The sequence below is a fragment of the Corapipo altera genome, unplaced genomic scaffold, assembly GCF_003945725.1.
Source record: "Corapipo altera isolate COAL_440 unplaced genomic scaffold, ASM394572v1 326, whole genome shotgun sequence".
In the NCBI taxonomy this organism is placed as follows: domain Eukaryota; kingdom Metazoa; phylum Chordata; class Aves; order Passeriformes; family Pipridae; genus Corapipo; species Corapipo altera.
Genome location: NW_020884945.1, coordinates 1,160,892 through 1,177,315, shown reverse-complemented (window position 1 = coordinate 1,177,315; position 16,424 = coordinate 1,160,892). Strand labels below are relative to the sequence as shown.

The following is a 16,424-nucleotide window of genomic DNA, read 5'->3' as shown; positions in this document are numbered from 1 at the left end:
CTCCTCAGACCCCTCATGGTCCCCTCAGGTCCCTCACAGCCCCCTCAAGCCCCTCACGGCCCCCTCAGATCCATCACAGCCCCCTCAAGTCCCTCGCAACTCCCTCAGTCCCCTCAGGTCCCTCACAGCTCCCTCACCTCTCTCACGGACTCCTCAGGTCCCCTCACAGCCCCCTCAGCCCCTCACGGTCCCCTTAGGTCCCCTTACAGCCCTTTCAGACCCCTCATGGCCCCCCAGGTCCATCACAGCCCTGTCATGGCCCCCTCAGCCCCTCACATCCTTCACGGTCCCCTTACAGCCCCCTCAAGTCCCTCATGGCCCCCTCACAGCCCCCTCAGATCCCAGAGAAGCTGTGGCTGCCCCATCCCTGGAAGTGTCCAAGGCCAGGTTGGACGGGGCTTGGAGCAACCTGGGCTGGTGGGAGGTGTCCCTGCCCATGGCAGGGGGTGGGACTGGATGAGCTATAAGGTCCCTTCCAACCCAAAACATTTAATGATTCCACACACAGGTAGCGTGTTATCTGGGAGAAGACATTCCAAGGGGGACAATCTGCCACCCAAAATATGTCTCCTACGAGGGATGGCTTTGATTCTGTGATGCTGCTGACTTAAGCCAAGGCTGTGGGATTCCATGCCCCCTGTCCTCTCCCAGTCCAGGAGCATCCCGGCAGTGTTTCCGTACAGTTGTTATCATTATCCAGCGGTGCTACAGGAGGGATCCAGGAGTGATGTCCCTCATTAACACTGATCCAGACAGGAAGCCTCGCCAAGCATTCCTTTATAACCCAGTCCCCTCACGGCCCCTCAGGCCTCTCACAGTCCCCTCAGTCCCCCTTACAGCCCTCTCAGGTCCCTCACGGCCCCCTCAGGTCCCTCAAGGGCCCCTGAGCCCCTCACGGCCCCCTCAGGTCCGTCACAGCCCCTCACGACACCCTCAGGTCTTCCAGGGCTCCCTCAAAGCCCCTCACGGACCCCTGAGGTCCCCCTCCTCCCTCACCCCCCCACTGACCATCCCGCCGCCTTCACTCCCGGCGGCCTCAATGCCGCGTTCTCCCATTGGCTGCCGCCCCCCACGCCGTTGCCACGGCAACGCGCGCTCCAATTGGCCGCGGTCGGGGCGGAGCCAAGGGGGAGTGAATGAGCGCGTGGGAAAAGGCTCCTCCTGCTCCCAGCGCGATTGGCCGGAGGGAGGAGGCGGCGGGCCAATCAGCGCGCGGCATCGGGCTGGCGCGATGCTCGGCCCAGGGGGAGGGGCGGGGTCGGGGAGTGGGCGGGGTCTGAACGGAGGGGCGGTGCTGATTGGTGGAGGGCAGGTGAGGGGCGGGGCCGGGGAGCGCTAGGAGCGGCAGCGGCGGTGAGAGGGGAGGGGGCGGCACTGGGAGGGACTGGGAGCACTGGGAATATTGGGAATACTGGGAACGGGTCTGGGGGCTGCGGGGAGGGCGTGGGAAAGTGGAAAGGACGGGGAGGGGCTGCGGCAAGGGGATGGGGGCAGTGGGGAGCGTCCTGGGGGCCGGGGGAAAGCACGTGGGGAGGCTCCTGGGGGTTGGGAGGAAGGTCCGGGGGGATGTGGGAAAGATCCTGGGGGCACCGGGAAAGGTCCTGGGAGCAGGGCGAAAGGTCCTGGGGGCCATAGGAGGGTGATGGGAGCAGTGGACAGGTCCTGAGGGCCGTGGGAAAGGACAGGGGGGCCGTGGAGAGGGTCGTGGGGGCCATGGGGAAGGTCCTGGGGGATGCGGAGAAAGTCTTGGGGGATGCGGGGAAGGTCCTGGAGGACATGGGGAGAGTCCTGGGCGATGTGGGAAGGTCCTGGGGGCTTTGAGGAAGGTCCTGGGGGCTTTGAGGAAGGTCCTGGAATTAGTATGAAGGTCCTGGGGGGCATGGGGAAGGTCCTGGGGGGCATGGGGAAGGTCCTGGGGGGCATGGGGAGGGTCCTGGGTGATGTGAGGAAGGTCTTGGGGGCTGTAGGAACGTGATGGGAGTAGTGGAAAGGTCCTCAGGGCCATGGGGAAGGTTGGAGCAGGAGTGAGGGAGATCCTGGGGGATGTGAGGAAGGTCTGGGGGGCTGTGGGGAGGACATGGGGGCTGTGGGGAGGGTCGTGGGGGCTGTGGGGAGGTCCTGGAGGACACAGGGAGGGTCCTGGAGGCTGTGGGAAGGTCCTGGGAGCGCTGGGAACAGTTCTGGGGACTGTGGAGAGGGGATGGGGGCCGTGGACAGGACATGAGGGCCTTGGGAAAGGAGCTGGAGGCTCTGGTGAAGGTCCTGAAGGACAATGGGAAGGGTCCTGGGAGCTGTAGAAGGGCACAGGGTTGTGGGAAGGTCCTGGGGGCTGTGGGGAATGTCCTGGGGGCTGTGGGGAATGTCCTGGGGGTGATGGGCAGGGTCAGGGGGGGACTGGGAGACATCCTGGGGGATGTGTGGAGGGTTCTGGAGGCCATGGGCAAGGTCCTGGTGTTCCTGGAAAGGTCCTGGGGCAGTGGAAAGGTTGTGGGGATGGTCCTGGGGGACGTGAGGAAGGTCCTGGTGTTTTTGGAAAGATCCTGGGGGATGTTGGGAGGGCCCTGGGGGTTGTGGGGAGGTCTTGGGGGGCTTTGGGGAAGGTCCTGGGGGTGATGAGAAGGTTCTGCAGGCCATGGGGAGGATCCTGGAGGATGTGGGGAAGGTCCTAGGGATTGTGGAAAGGGCACTGGGGAAGGTCCTGCTGTTTTTGGAAAGGTCCTGGGGGCACTGGGAGTGTCCTGGAGGCCATGGGGAAGGGTTCTGGGAATGTGGGAAAGGTCCTGGAGGCACTTGGGAAGGTCCAGGGGGATGTGGGGAAAGTCTCTGTCTCCAGCACATCCATTGGCTTTTTTTTTTTTTTTTTTTTAGCAAAACAAGGAGAATGAACTCCCTTTTTTCATCTTTCTTCAGCATAACAGGTTCAAACTTGGATTTCTGGATTCAGAAACGTGGGATTTTATTGTGAAGAAGAAAATATCCTCCTTTTTTGCAGGAATCTGGTGGACAGGCCTCACCTGAGCCATGGCCACACGTCTCAGATCGGTGAGTTGAGCCCCCAAAAGGGGCTTTGAGAAGATTTGTCCTGCAAAAAACACCTTCTCATGGACACTCCTGAACATCCTGGGACTGATCCCGCATTAGGGATAATTCTGGGGGGGGTAATGGGGTTTTCCAAAGAATAATTTGCTGCTGTTGGTTCCAAAAAGATCCAGAAATGCTCCAACCCCCCCAGTGGCTTTGTCAGTGCTGGAGACTGAGTTCTTTCAGGATCATTCCCAGATGTTTTATGGCCCAGTTGAGGTCCCTGAGCTCTCCTAGACTGTTGTTCCCTCGTTTTGTGATCCCTACATTAAATACAAAAGGTTGGGATATGGAAAAAGTACCATTTTGCTTAACACAGAGAAGATTTGGGAAGTAACTCTCAGGAGTTATTTATTATTATTAATAATGATAATTATTAATTATTACCGTTATAACGAATATAATTATATATTATATAATTTATATTGTATTCCATAATATAATAATTATAGCATTATAGTTATTATTATTAACAATTTATTGGGCTGTTCTGTCTCTTTACCGGAGGTTCTTAGTTATGAATTTCTGCCTTTTGAGGCGTTTTCTCACTAATTCATAAGAAATTAGTGCAGGACCAGGGAATCTGGGATATTTAGGAAGCAAACAACCAAAAAAAAGCCACTTGGAAAGACTGTGAGCAAACTGTTGTGTCTCCACAGCCCTGCTGGGGTAGAATTCGTACCCTAAAATCGATGTATTCATGGGCAGCTTGGCTTGTTACACACTTTATACTGTGCAGTATCAAATTAGAGAGAGTTTATATATAAAATTATATTTAATTGTGGCTGACCCATCCCTGGAAGTGTCCAAGGCCAGGTTGGAGCAACCTGGGCTAGTGGGAGGTGTCCCTGCCCCTGTCAAGGGGTGGAACTGGATGAGCTTTAAGGTCCCTCCCAACCCAAACCCTTCTAGGGTTTTATGGTTCCTAAACGAGCTCTGGAGGTGATTTGAACCCTCTGCAGTGGCTCTGAGGTGCAGAGGCAGAGGGCAGCATTGTGCTGCAGGAAAGCTTTGGGGCACACAGCTCGGGGCAGTTTTCGGGAAGAACACACCGGGATCGTGGAATCCCAGAATGGTTTGTGGTGCAAGGGACCTTGCTGAGAAAGGATACAGGGGAAAAGCAGGGAAAAATAATGATGGGATGGAGCTGCTGCCTTTTGAGGAGGAGCTGAAACAGCTTCTGTCCCCTCTTTGACCAAATCCTGCCACGGTCACCACTAAAAATGTTCCATCTGAACATTTCCAGGGATGGGGACTCCACCCCTGCCCTGGACACCTGGGCCAGGGCTGGACAACCCTTTGCATGAAGAAATTTTCCCCAAATCCAACCTGACCCTCCCCTGGCACAGCTGGAGGCCGTTTCCTCCCCTCCTGTCCCTTGTTCCCTGGGAGCAGAGCCCGACCCCTCCCCCCCTCCAGTTCCCCCCCTCCTGTCAGGGAGTTGCAGAGCCAGAAGGTCCCCCCTGAGCCTCCTTTGCTCCAGGCTGAGCCCCCCCAGCTCCTCCTCATAGGATTTATGCTCCAGACCCTAATCAGACCCTGCTTTGCATATCCCATCCTAAATAACTGGTTCTGCTTTGATGTAACTGGGGAAACTCCTGGAATTTCTCTGCAGCAGAACTTTTCTTTAAGGATGTGACACTTAGAAACTTCTGAACAATCCTTGTCTTTGTGTGGTTCCAGGGGGTTAAAATACCCTCCAGCTCCATAGATAAACCCCCACCTCTGCAGTTGTGCAGCAACAATAAGGAGTAAATGTGTTTCCAGCCAGGACAGAACATTCTTTGTCCAAAGGCTCCCTCAGACTCGGGGTTTGGATGTTCTGTGCTGGGGAGGTCTTTGGTCTCACTCCAGTTACAGAGTGAGCAGACAGGAATCTGTTAATTAGTGCCTGTGACCATTGATTTAAAAAGCTTAAAAAGATAAAGGAAGAACTAATGGCTCCAAAGGGCAATCCTTGCCTGTACCTGGGTGCTTTCTTGGCTTGGAGGAGCCTGAGTGTCACAGGCTCTGATACAAAAGTATTCAGTTTGAATATTCTGAATCATCTGTGCCCTGGGGCTGAAGGAAATCACAGAATCATCATAAAATCCCAGCCTGGTTTGGGTTGGGAGGGACCTTAAAGCCCATCCAGTTCCACCCAGGGATACCTTCCACTCTCCCAGGTTGTTCCAAGCCCTGTCCAACCTGGCCTTGGACACTTCCAGGGATGGGTCAGCCACAATTAAATATAATTTTATATATAATTTATATATAAACTCTCTCTAATTTGATATTGCACAGTATAAGGTGTGTAACAAGCCAAGCTGCCCATGAATACATTGATTTTAGGGTACGAATTCTACCCCAGCAGGGCTGTGGAGACACAACAGTTTGCTCACAGTCTTTCCAAGTGGCTTTTTGGGTTGTTTGCTTCCTAAATATCCCAGATTCCCTGGTCCTGCACTAATTTCTTATGAATTAGTGAGAAAATGCCTCACAAGGCAGAAATTCATAACTAAGAACTTCAGGTAAAGAGATAGAACAGCTCAATCAATTGTGCTCCTGAGAGTTATGGCCCAAAAACCTCTCTGAGCTGGGGAAAATGGTACTTTTTCCATATCCCAGCCTTTTGTATTTAATGCAGGGTCACAGAATGAGGGAACAACAGCCTAGGAGAGCTCAGGGACCTCAACTGGGCCCCAGCACATCATAAAACATCTGGAAATGTCTCTGCACCTTTTTGTTGGCTCCCTTCGAACTCTTTGCCATCAGGCAGGGTTGTGGGAGCAAATCCTCTTTTCCTTCTGTCCTTTTGGGCCTCTTGTTAGGGGGGTGAGGCCAAGCCCTTCCCAAATCCAGCCAGTGTGTCTGAGCTCCTGAGTCACTGTGATGACCACTGGAGGAGTCTCTGGGTGCCTGAATTTTGACTCCTCCGGTCGAGCTGCGGAATCCCAGCCCGTTAAGATCCTGGGAAGTTCGGGTGGGTTTCCTTGGGGTGTGTGTGGTTGTTAAGGGGGTTTGCCTCCCCTCTCTGTCTCTCTGCAGGCTGGCAGGAGGTGCACTGTGATCGGGGGTTCGGGGTTCCTGGGGCGGCACATGGTGGAGCAGCTCCTGGACAGGGGTTACTCCGTCAACGTCTTCGACATCCAGCAGAGCTTCGAGAGCGACCGAGTGAAGTTCTTCCTGGGAGACCTCTGTGACAAGGAGGTACAGACCCACAGGGACAGCCTGGCACTAGGGGTGTCCCCAGGGCTCAGTGCTGGGTTGATTCACTTCATCAGTGGTTGGGGGAAGGGGTGGTGGCTCCCCAGCGGGGTCGGCGCAGGAGGGGGCTGATCCCTCAGAGGACTTGGAGAAGCTTGGGGAGATGGGCAGGGAAGAACTGTCTGGAATTCAGCAATGCCAAGTGCAGGGCCTGCAGCTGGGTAGGAACAACCCTGGGCACCAGCACAGGCTGGGGGGGACCTGCTGGGGAGCAGCTCTGGGAGAGGGCCCTGAGGGTCCCTGAGCCAGCAACGAGCCCGGGGTGACAGGAGGCCAGTGGGATCCTGGGGGGCATTTGGAAGAGCACTGGTTGAGGAAGGTGATCCTGCCCCTCTGCCCAGCCCTGGGCAGGCACATCTGCAGGGCTGGGCCCAGCTCAGGCTCCTCAGCACAGCAGGGCCAGGGAGCTCCTGGAGCGGGGCCAGCGCAGGCTGTGGAGATGCCCAAGGGATGGAGCAGCTCTGGGAGCAGCAAAGGCTGAGGGAGCTGGGGCTGTTCAGCCTCCAGAGCAGAGCCTGAGAGGGGCCCTCAGCCATGTCTGGAGGGGCTGCAGGGAGGGGGCAGAGGATGGAGCAGGCTCTGCTCGGGGGGCCCAGCAATGGCACAAGAGGAATGGGCAGGAACTGATGCCCAGGAAGTTCTTCCTGGATCTGAGGAAGAACTTCTTTGCTGGGCAGTGACCCAGCACTGAACAGAGACCAGAGAGGGGGTGGAGTCTCCCTCGCTGAGGTTATTCCAGACCCATCTGGACACAATCCATGTGCTCTGGGATGGAGCAGGGAGGTGGCACCAGATGACCCACCGTGGTTCCTTCTGACCTGACCCATTCTGGGAAAGGAGGTCTGGTTAAACGGGTGTTGGTTCCAACACTGAGCCTTTCCCAAAGCTCTGACACACCTGGAGGCCCTGCACAGGTTGGAAAAGGGGTTGCAGATGTGCCCCCCAACCTTTCCCTGGGGTGAAGCCTCAGCACTTCTCCATGGAATCATCTCAAAGGAACAGCCCTGGTATCTCTTGGAGCTGCAAAGAACAGACCTGATTTCTGTCTGAAGCTTTGCATCACTGTTGGTTTAGACACTCAGTGTAATTACAGCCCCTGTGCTAATTGCAGGGGGGCTCTCCCAGCTCTCCTCAGTTCCATGAGAACGGCACAACTCGTTATTCCCAACAGTCAGGGCAGGCTGAGGCCTCCTGAGGGTGAGCCAGGTGAGAGACACCTCCCCACCTGCCTGAACACCACAGCTCAGGGCTTTGGGACAGTCACCTCCAACAGGGCCCTGGGGAACTGGGAAACTGCTGCTTCCTGAGTGTCCCAACTCCTGGCTCCAGGGAGTTCTGAGTCTCCTACCTACTGATGATATTCCAAGTAGTTCAGCCTAAAAAGCCTCCAGCTCTGGAGGAGTTCTCAGGTTCTTCTCTGGAAAGAAGGGTTGATGTAGAGTGTGTTTGCCCAGCAACAGGAGAGGGCACTGTGAAAATCCTGCATGCAAATCCTATTCCAGCTGCCCACCTTTATGGAGGGAACATGAGTGAAATTTCGCAGAGTGTTTCCATGAAAAAACTGTCTTTTATTTCCTTCTTATTAATTTTTTTTCCTGCACTGTGGCTGTTGCTTCATTCCCAGGCTCTGCTCCCAGCTTTGCAAGGCGTGTCCATGGCCTTTCACTGTGCATCCCCAGCACCTTCCAGTGACAACAGGGAACTGTTTTACAAGGTGAATTTTATGGGAACCAAAGCAGTCATTGAGGCCTGCAAAGAAGCTGGAGTGCAGGTAAGGCTGGAAAAGCACGTGGGCACTGGAGTGGACTTTATAACACTTGCACTGTGAACCAATTTCTGTCCAGTTTAGGGCTCTGAGATAATCAATTCCTACTTGTTCCATGAAAACTAGTGGGAGACACACTCCTGCTTAGTGTTGGATGGAAACTCAATCCATGTTTGCCACAGAAAACCTGCACGTTGCAGTCTTCCTGACTGCAGGAAAAGCATCCATTCAAATCTGTCCTGCCAGGTTCCTGGGAATCACCCAGGGGAGAACCACAGCTGGCAAGTGGCTTCTTTCATGGGACAGCTCCAAAGGTGGCTTTTCCAGCAGTGGGAATATCCATGGCATGTATTCCCTGTCTGAATTCTTTGCCGTGTAATGAGAGGGAACACACTTGGGCCACAGTCTCGGTGTAATTTGGTTTAGAAAATCAGTTGCCCTCAAAGGAAAGAGCCTGAGGAAAGCAGGAAGCTGCTGTTGAGCAGCCTCAAATCGCAAGCTGAATTTCCTCCTGGTGGTCTTTTGATACCACAGGAGTTTTCAATTCTCAGCAAATCTGCCAGCCCAGCACATGTGAAGATCCCGTTATCCCAGGCAGTGGTGCAACTCCAGAGGGTTTAGTGCAGTGTCCATGGACAAATCCAGAAGGGATCACGTTCAGAATTTCTGCCTCTCACAGCTGGGGTTGGTTGGGGGGTTTTTCTTTCCCTCTGGTGTCATAAGGAGATGGGCCACGTGCTGTTTCCCTCCAGGCTGTGTCTGGATTCTATGGGAGCAGAACCTGTTGGATCCAACCATCTGTTTCTGACAATGTCCATTTTCTCCAGGACCACATGTCTCTGATTGCTGAGAGCTTTGAATCCACTTGGCTACATTTTTATCCAGCAAAAACATCCAAGATTTCTCTTTTTTGGTTCAGTCTCCTGTGATCCTGTTACTGTGAAGATGAGCAAATCCATCCCAAACCCACTAATTTGTGTTAAGTTTTACAGTGTTCCTTTTCACTCTGATTTCCCTGGGGATGTTTTCCCCTGCCTGGGGTGTTTGTTGAGGTGTTTTGATGTCCTTTAGGTGGCACAAAACCCTGTGACAGAGCCACACCTGCAGTTTGAGCTCATTTTCTCTTGGTCTTGTTCTTCTAGACTCAGTTCATTCTCTGTAGGATCAGTTGATTAAACATTATTATTGTCTTTACTCAGCCTTCATAAACGATAACCCTTCTGTCTTAGGCTTCAAACAACTGTTTTCTCTGCCATCCTTTGCAGAAACTGGTGTTAACCAGCAGTGCCAGTGTAGTTTTTGAGGGCACAGACATAAAAAATGGATCAGAAGACCTCCCTTATGCACAGAAACCTATTGACTACTACACAGAGACCAAGATCCTCCAGGAGAAGGTATTTGCCATTGTATCTTGTGGTTAAATTGTTATTTTTCGATGTATTAACTTAATAATAAGAGACTAAAATCATGTTGTGCCATAAATTACCCCTGAAGTTGAATGAAATAGTGTCTGACACCACACAAGTTGGCTCAGAGCTGGCAGAGGTGTCACTTCCATGGCATGAAAATGCCACTTCTTAGCTTTAAGCTTTGGTTTAAGAGCAGCTGAGGGGAGTTTTTTGTCTCCTCTGCTCTGGGAGGCTGTTTCAGAACCCCATTTTCCTGATTTGCAGCCTGAGTTTATAGTTGGGATTGTGAACAAGGCCCTGGGGAAGGAAAAGATGGGAATGTGGGCTGAGCTGAGGAGCACACCAGCCAAACAAAGTGTTGTCAACCAATGCTCTTGGCCATATACTGAAATATTATTGTTCAAAACCACCTCAAAACTGCCCCTGCATCTGAAAGTTCACTGCTCTGCGTGTTTGCACATCCCCAATATCTGTTGTATTCCCTGTTCTTTTTGCTGCAGCATTTGGGGTTTAAATATGGTGCAGCAATGTTTTAAACCAACGGGATCAAACCTGGTGTTGAGCCTTTTCCCATGGCTTGGCCTTTCAACTGTGGAAAGAATCTGGGCTTGTTGTGCAGGCAGAATTCAGAGTTGCTTCTGTGCTGGTGCTGCCAGCGTGTCCCTGAGACCTTCGAGGGTTTCTCTCAAAAAGAGCTGAATTAATTTGAATTGTAAAAGCATCTGTGCTTTCACAAGCACGACCACTCTGCGCCGAGGAAGGGAGAGCTGGGGAGCAGCAATCAAGTGCAGTGTAATTCTGGCTCGGTTTGGGGTGAAATGCAAAGTATTCCGTGTGGTTTTGGCTGTGCCTCGATCCTGGGGTTTCCCAGAAATCCCAGCAGCTGTTGGGAACGAGGAGGACGTGTTGGTTGGAAGCTCCCAAGGGAATTCAGTCCTTTGCTGGACGTGCTCAGCTCTTGGTGCTGCCAGAGAGGTGGGATCAGCCCCTCCTGAAGGAGATCCAGGAGATTTGGGGTGGGAATGGCTGATGGGAGGGACAGAGGTGGAATTGCTGAGTGTCCTCCTCTTCTCCAGCACAAGGAGTTCATGGAGCGAAGGAACTTGAAAAACCTCTGGGGTTTATGGTGTTAAATGGGAGAAGCAAAGGGTTCCCTTCCTTTGCCTGGCAATTCCTGAAGTGTCCAACTGGTTCTTGTCGGGTTTTTCTCCTTAAAGATAAGTGGGAGAAGAGCTGGAAACAAATGAAGGATCATTTGTGGAGCTGGGAACAAAGGAAGGATCATTTGTAGAGCTGGGAACAAAGGAAGGATCGTTTGTAAAGATGAGAAGGGGTAATAATTCATCCACTGGTGTCTTCCCAAGGGGATGGGAGCCCAGATCACTGAGTGAGGAGCTTGGAATTTTCCTTCCCAGCCTTTCTCCTGTTTGGATTCTCTTCTTTCCCTGCAGGAAGTGCTCAGTGCAAACGACCCAGACAACAATTTCCTCACCGTTGCCATTCGGCCCCACGGAATATTCGGTCCCAGAGACCCTCAGCTGGTTCCCATCCTCATCCAGGCAGCCAAGAGGGGCAAAATGAAGTTCATCATCGGGTGAGCAAAGCTCAGGCATTTTATTGCTGTGATAAAACCTACAAAAAGCCCTTTTGAGAGGGCATAATATTCATTTTTTCCCGCTTTTGCTATTAATTTAAAAATATAATTTTATTATTTTCATTACTGTAATTAATAATATCTTATGGCTGATCATAAATAATATAAATTACATTAATATTATGATAATAAATTATTATTAAATATATTATTAAATATATTATCACATATTTATTAAATATATTTAATAAATATATATTATCGTTTATTTGTTATTATAAATTATTGTAAATTATTATATTAATATTATTTATAATATAAATATTTATTAAATAAATATATTTAATAAATTGATTTAAATTTATATTTAAATATATTTATTATTAAATATATTTATTATTAAATGTACTTAAGTAGCAATTGTTTTAAACTATTAGTTATTAATAATTTTTAAATATATTATTATGTTTAATAATATATACTATGTATTATTATAGAATATATACACTATTAATATAATATATAATTATGGTTATTGGTTAATATTAAATATTATTAATATGAATTATTTTTATTAATGAAATATTTAATATTAATTTTTAAAATATCAAATTTTTTTTCACTTCTTTCTTTAAAAATCCTCCTTTGTCAGGGGTCCATCCCCTCAAGTGGTGAGTGTTCCCAATGCCAAAGGAATATCCCTGAGGGAAGCTGGCATGGCTTTAGCTCTCTAAAGAGCTGTGCCATCAGATGTGAAAGCTCAGATGACTTACAGGAATTTAATTAATGCACACTTTTGGTGTGGGAGGTTCTGGCAATTAAATAACCTGTTAAATCCTACAAGTATTTGACTATTTCTGGTGGTGGGATCAAAGAGAGTCGCCTTGTTACTGAGCCCCTTGCAGAGCTTCCAGTGGAGCGCTGGAGGTTTAGAGCAAGAGGTAGTTGAGGTTGGTTTGCTCTGGAAATGTGCTTTTTAATTAAGAAGGGATTTCATTAAGAGTGGATTTTTACTCCATGCGGGGACCTGGTTTGTGTGGTTTTAGGCGTGGCTTTTGGTGTGTTTTTAGGCGTGGGTTTAGGCATGGTTTAGGCGTGGTTTCAGGCGTGATTTTAGGCAGGTTTTAGGCGTGGTTTGGGTGTGGTTTCAGGTGTGCTTTAGGCGTGGCTTCAGGCATGGTTTTAGGAGTGCTTTAGGCGTGGTTTAGGTATGTTTTAGATGTGAATTTAGGTGTATTTTAGGTGTGATTTAAGTGGGCTTTAGGTTTGGTTTTAGGTATGGTTTCAGGTATGTTTTGGGCGTGGTTTCAGGCGTGTTTTGGGCGTGGTTTCAGGCGTGTTTTGGGCGTGGTTTCAGGCATGTTTTGGGCGTGGTTTCAGGCATGTTTTGGGCGTGGTTTCAGGCATGTTTTAGATGTGGATTTAGGTGTATTTTAGGTGTGATTTAGGTGTGCTTTAGGTTTGGGTTTAGGTATGGTTTCAGGCGTGTTTTAGGCAGGTTTCAGGCGTGTTTTAGGCAGGTTTCAGGCGTGTTTTAGGCGTGGTTTCAGGCGTGGTTTCAGGCATAGTTTTAGGCGTGGTTTTAGGCGTGCTTTAGGTATGTTTTAGATGTGGATTTAGGCGTGTTTTAGGTGTGATTTAGATGTGCTTTAGGTTTGGTTTTAGGTATGGTTTTGGGTGTGTTTTAGGCAGGTTTCAGGCGTGGTTTCAGGCGGGTTTTAGGAGTGGTTTAGGTGTGGTTTTAGGTGTGGTTTTAGGTATGTTTTAGGCGTGGATTTAGGTGTGTTTTAGGTGTGCTTTACATGTGTTTTAGGTTTCGTTTTAGGTTTGGTTTTAGATGTGTTTTAGGTGTGGTTTTAGGTGTGTTTTAGGCAGGTTTTAGGTGTGGATTTAAGTGTGAGTTTAGGTGCGGTTTAGACAAGTTTTAGGCATGTTTTTAGGCATGTTTTAAGTGTGCTTTAGGTGTGTCTTTAGGTGCACTTTAGGCGTGGTTTAGGTGTGTTTTTAGGTGTGGTTTAGGTGTGGTTCAGGTGTGTATGTGCACATGGTCTTGGGGTAGAAGGAAGGAAGAGAATAATTTGATGGGGTTTTGGCTGTTGGTTTTTTGATTTAGGGGTTTTTTTTGGTTCTTATTCTCCCAGCTCACTCCTGAATTGATCTCTCACGTTGATCTGTGAGCAGCAAACCCGCCCAAACTCCAGGTTTGGGCTGCAGCAATCCTGGTTTTATGACCAAGTGATGGTGGGGATGGGTTGATTTATTTTGGTTGGTTTGATTTCAAACTGAAACAGGAGGGTTAGAGGGAATACTGGGGAGAAATCCTTCCCTGGGAGGGTGGGGAGGCCCTGGCACAGGTTGCCCAGAGAAGCTGTGGCTGCCCCATCCCTGGAATTGTTCAAGGCCAGGTTGGACAGGGCTTGGAGCAGCCTGGGCTACTGGAAGGTGTCCTTGCCCATGGACTGGATGAGCTTTAAGGTCCCTTCCAACCCAAACCATTCCATGATTAATTGGACTCTGAGCAGATGCATTTTCTGTACCTGCCTCAAAATAAGATTCCACGCAGTGGGTTGAATCTGTTCCAGTGGGGGCTGAATTGGCTTGTTGAGGGAGTGACTTAGAATTCCATGAGCCAAAACATTCCTAATTGGAAGCTTGTCCTGAAGTGACATTCTCTGTGCTGGTTACCCCTGTGCTTCTGTTTGTTCTGCTCCCCAGACCTGGGGGATCTTGGCAACCTGGGAAGTTTCAAACTGATGCTGTTCCAGGAATGTAAACTTTGAGGGCAGTGACAAAGTTTCCTTTCCTTTGTCTCCAAAATAATATGTGGTGATTCCACCCCCCTGGCCTGAAATTGCAGCACAAAAGAGTGGGAAAAGATAAATAAAGAAACTTGGGAGAAATCTTTCCTGGGTGAAAGTCCTTCCTTTTGCCACGAGCAGCTTTTCAGCCCAATGTGCCTTAGGGCTAAAATTCCTTCTGTTTGTGTTTCCAGGGATGGAAAGAACCTGGTGGACTTCACCTACGTGGAAAACGTGGTCCATGGGCACATCCTGGCTGCGGAAAAGCTGCAGAAAGGCTCTCCCCTGTGTGGGAAGGTGAGAAAGAACCTTGGGATGGGAGGGGAGGGGGTGTCCCCAGCCAAACTTCCAGCTGGGATCCTGAGTTCTGTGTCCTGACCATCCCTCCTGGAGATGAGAGGAGCTCCACACCCAAGTGGGTCAGGTCTGGCCATGGGTACGATGAATGGTTGTCCATGTGGTGACCCTTGTGTGCCACCACATCACAGAATCCCAGAAAATTCCGAGTTGGAAGGGACCCACAAGGATCATGGAGTCCAGCTCTTAAGAGAAGAGCCCATCCAGGGGATGGCACCCATGATGTTGTCAGCACCAAGTTTTAACCAGCTAACATCGGCTAAGCTGGATGAACATGCTTGGATTTCATGCTGTAAAACCCCCCGTGAAAGGAGATCCAGGCACAACTGTGGGCACACATGGAAACACAGAGGCTTTTAGGCCAGAGTTCAGAACAGGAGAAACCTGGACAGCTTTTCCTGGCCCCACTTGTGCTTTAATGTGTTTGCTCTGTGCTGTGTCAGTCAGTTTGTTTGACATTTATGAGGAATCTCAGCCTCTGGAGTGTCAGAAGGAGCTGTTTCTTGGCAAAGAAGAGGCTCATCCCTCTTCACCCAGAGGTGGTCAGTGCCAAGCAGCATGTCCTGAGAGATATGCTCCTGCCCAGCTCAGGGGTGAGCACGAGATGGGCCATCACTGAGCCAAATTTGTGAAGCCCAGGATGATTTTTCTCACCTGGCTTCTCGTCTCCTTCTCTTCCAGGCCTTTCACATCACCAACGATGAGCCAGTTCCCTTCTGGGCCTTCATGTCCCGCATCTTGACCGGCTTGGACTACGACCCTCCCAAGTACCACATCCCCTACTGGCTGGCCTATTACCTGGCCCTGCTGCTGGCCCTGCTGCTGGGGCTGCTCAGGCCCCTGGTGACCATCAAGGCCACCTTCACCCCCATGAGGGTGGCCCTGGCTGGGACATTCCACTACTACAGCTGCGAGAGGGCCAAGAGGGACATGGGGTACAGGCCTGTGGTGGGGCTGGAGGAGGCCATAGCCAGGACCCTGCAGAGCTACCCCCACCTGCGCCGGGCCAGGGCCTGAGCAGCCCTGCAGGGACTCCTTCCAGCTTGATTTTCCATGATTTTTGTGATGTCTTGCTGTGGGCACTGAAGGAAATGTCACCAAGTCCCAGGAACGGGGAGTTTCCCCCCCCCCAAGTTCCTCCTCGCCGCTACCTGGGCTGAAAAACCCTCACACAGGAGCTGTTCTAACAGTTCTTTGAGGTGACTTCTTGTTTCGAGCCAGCTGCTGAACTCTCTGGACTGTGAATAAACACCCTGCTGTGCCCTCTTCAGTCCCGAGGCAGCCCATCAGCAATTCCTCCTCTCCTCTCCACCCTTGTCCCCATGTTTTGTTGCTGTGGTGACATCAGCCACCTCCTCTCAGAGCTGAGGAACCAAACCCTTCTCGTGGCTGGTCCCCTCTGGGCTTTGGCTTTGCTCTAGACAGGAGAAGCTCCTGGCAAATAGCAGTTCTGCCACCAGCTCTGGAATCATTGCAGCTCATTTGGTTTTCTCTCTGTGATTAGTGGGTGATTTGGCTTCTTCCTGAAGGAAACCTGAGGAAAGGCCTCTCTTTGTTCCTTTGGTCCTGCAGGAGCCTATTTCTGTTCCAAGAAGAACTCAAGTAAATCACAAAGAGATGACTTCCTAGTTTTCTGTGCCATCTTTGAAAGGGCAGATCCCTTTCTGACCATCTCAGCACAACTTGGATTTGGATGATTCCCTTGGTGGGGGGAGAGCTCTTTGCTGTGGACTCTTTTCCCATAACTCATTTCCCACAGGAACTACAGTAGCTGGATGATCCTGCAGCACACAAAGCTCATCTTCTCTGACCTCTTATTGCTGGTCATGGTAATTTCTGTTGCTTTGACCACTTAGTCCATGAAAAAACCTCTTTTCCACATGGAATATAATGCAAAGATCCCCAAGCTATTTTGTTTGACATGTGTATTAAGTGTCCTCTACCCTATAATCTTCCTAAGTGCTCCAGTTCTGGTTTGCTCTTAAATGAAGGGTTTAGGGTAGAGTTGGAATTTCCCTCCGTGCTGATTCCTGACTCCTGGGAGTTTTGGTGTTTCAAATTTCAGAATTATGGGAAGTACCTCCCTCACTCACAGAATCATTGAATCCTAGAATTCTTGGGGTTAGAAGGGACCTTAAAGCCCATTCAGTCCCACCACATGGGCAGGGACACCT

At 50.3% G+C, this 16,424-nt stretch overlaps 2 protein-coding genes across 12 annotated transcripts in view; one reads left to right on the top strand and one right to left on the bottom strand.

Annotated features, from left to right (window-relative positions):
- LOC113956127 (centrin-2-like) overlaps positions 1-1,136 on the bottom strand; it is a 4,295-nt gene extending 3,159 nt beyond the window's left edge. Inside the window, exon 1 of the mRNA XM_027662349.1 lies at positions 1,009-1,136. Within this exon, the coding sequence (XP_027518150.1) occupies positions 1,009-1,056 (48 nt within the window). The 5' untranslated portion in view covers positions 1,057-1,136. The remainder of the gene's footprint in view (positions 1-1,008) is intronic.
- Positions 1,137-1,303: 167 nt separating this feature from the next.
- Positions 1,304-15,871, top strand: NSDHL (NAD(P) dependent steroid dehydrogenase-like). 11 transcript variants are annotated; one of them, XM_027662342.1, is made up of 10 exons: positions 1,892-1,909; positions 2,320-2,361; positions 2,466-2,484; positions 2,993-3,042; positions 6,109-6,270; positions 7,952-8,098; positions 9,358-9,486; positions 10,953-11,095; positions 14,088-14,190; positions 14,932-15,871. In XM_027662342.1, the coding sequence occupies exons 4-10, from the start codon at positions 3,022-3,024 to the stop codon at positions 15,265-15,267; spliced, it is 1,041 nt and encodes a 346-aa protein (XP_027518143.1). In that variant the 5' UTR covers positions 1,892-1,909; positions 2,320-2,361; positions 2,466-2,484; positions 2,993-3,021; the 3' UTR covers positions 15,268-15,871. The 11 variants fall into 11 exon arrangements, with proteins under 11 accessions (XP_027518145.1, XP_027518139.1, XP_027518142.1 ...); XM_027662343.1 differs by lacking the exons at positions 1,892-1,909; positions 2,320-2,361 and adding an exon at positions 1,943-1,971; XM_027662344.1 differs by lacking the exons at positions 1,892-1,909; positions 2,320-2,361; positions 2,466-2,484 and adding an exon at positions 1,304-1,353.
- Positions 15,872-16,424: the final 553 nt, after the last annotated feature.

Bases quoted from the DNA above. Each gene is read 5' to 3' on its own strand.
- NSDHL (XM_027662344.1), top strand. From the start codon at position 3,022: ATGGCCACACGTCTCAGATCG. The intron at 9,487-10,952 runs GTATTTGCCATT...CTTTCCCTGCAG, and splicing joins CCAAGATCCTCCAGGAGAAG to GAAGTGCTCAGTGCAAACGA. The intron at 14,191-14,931 runs GTGAGAAAGAAC...CTTCTCTTCCAG, and splicing joins GCTCTCCCCTGTGTGGGAAG to GCCTTTCACATCACCAACGA.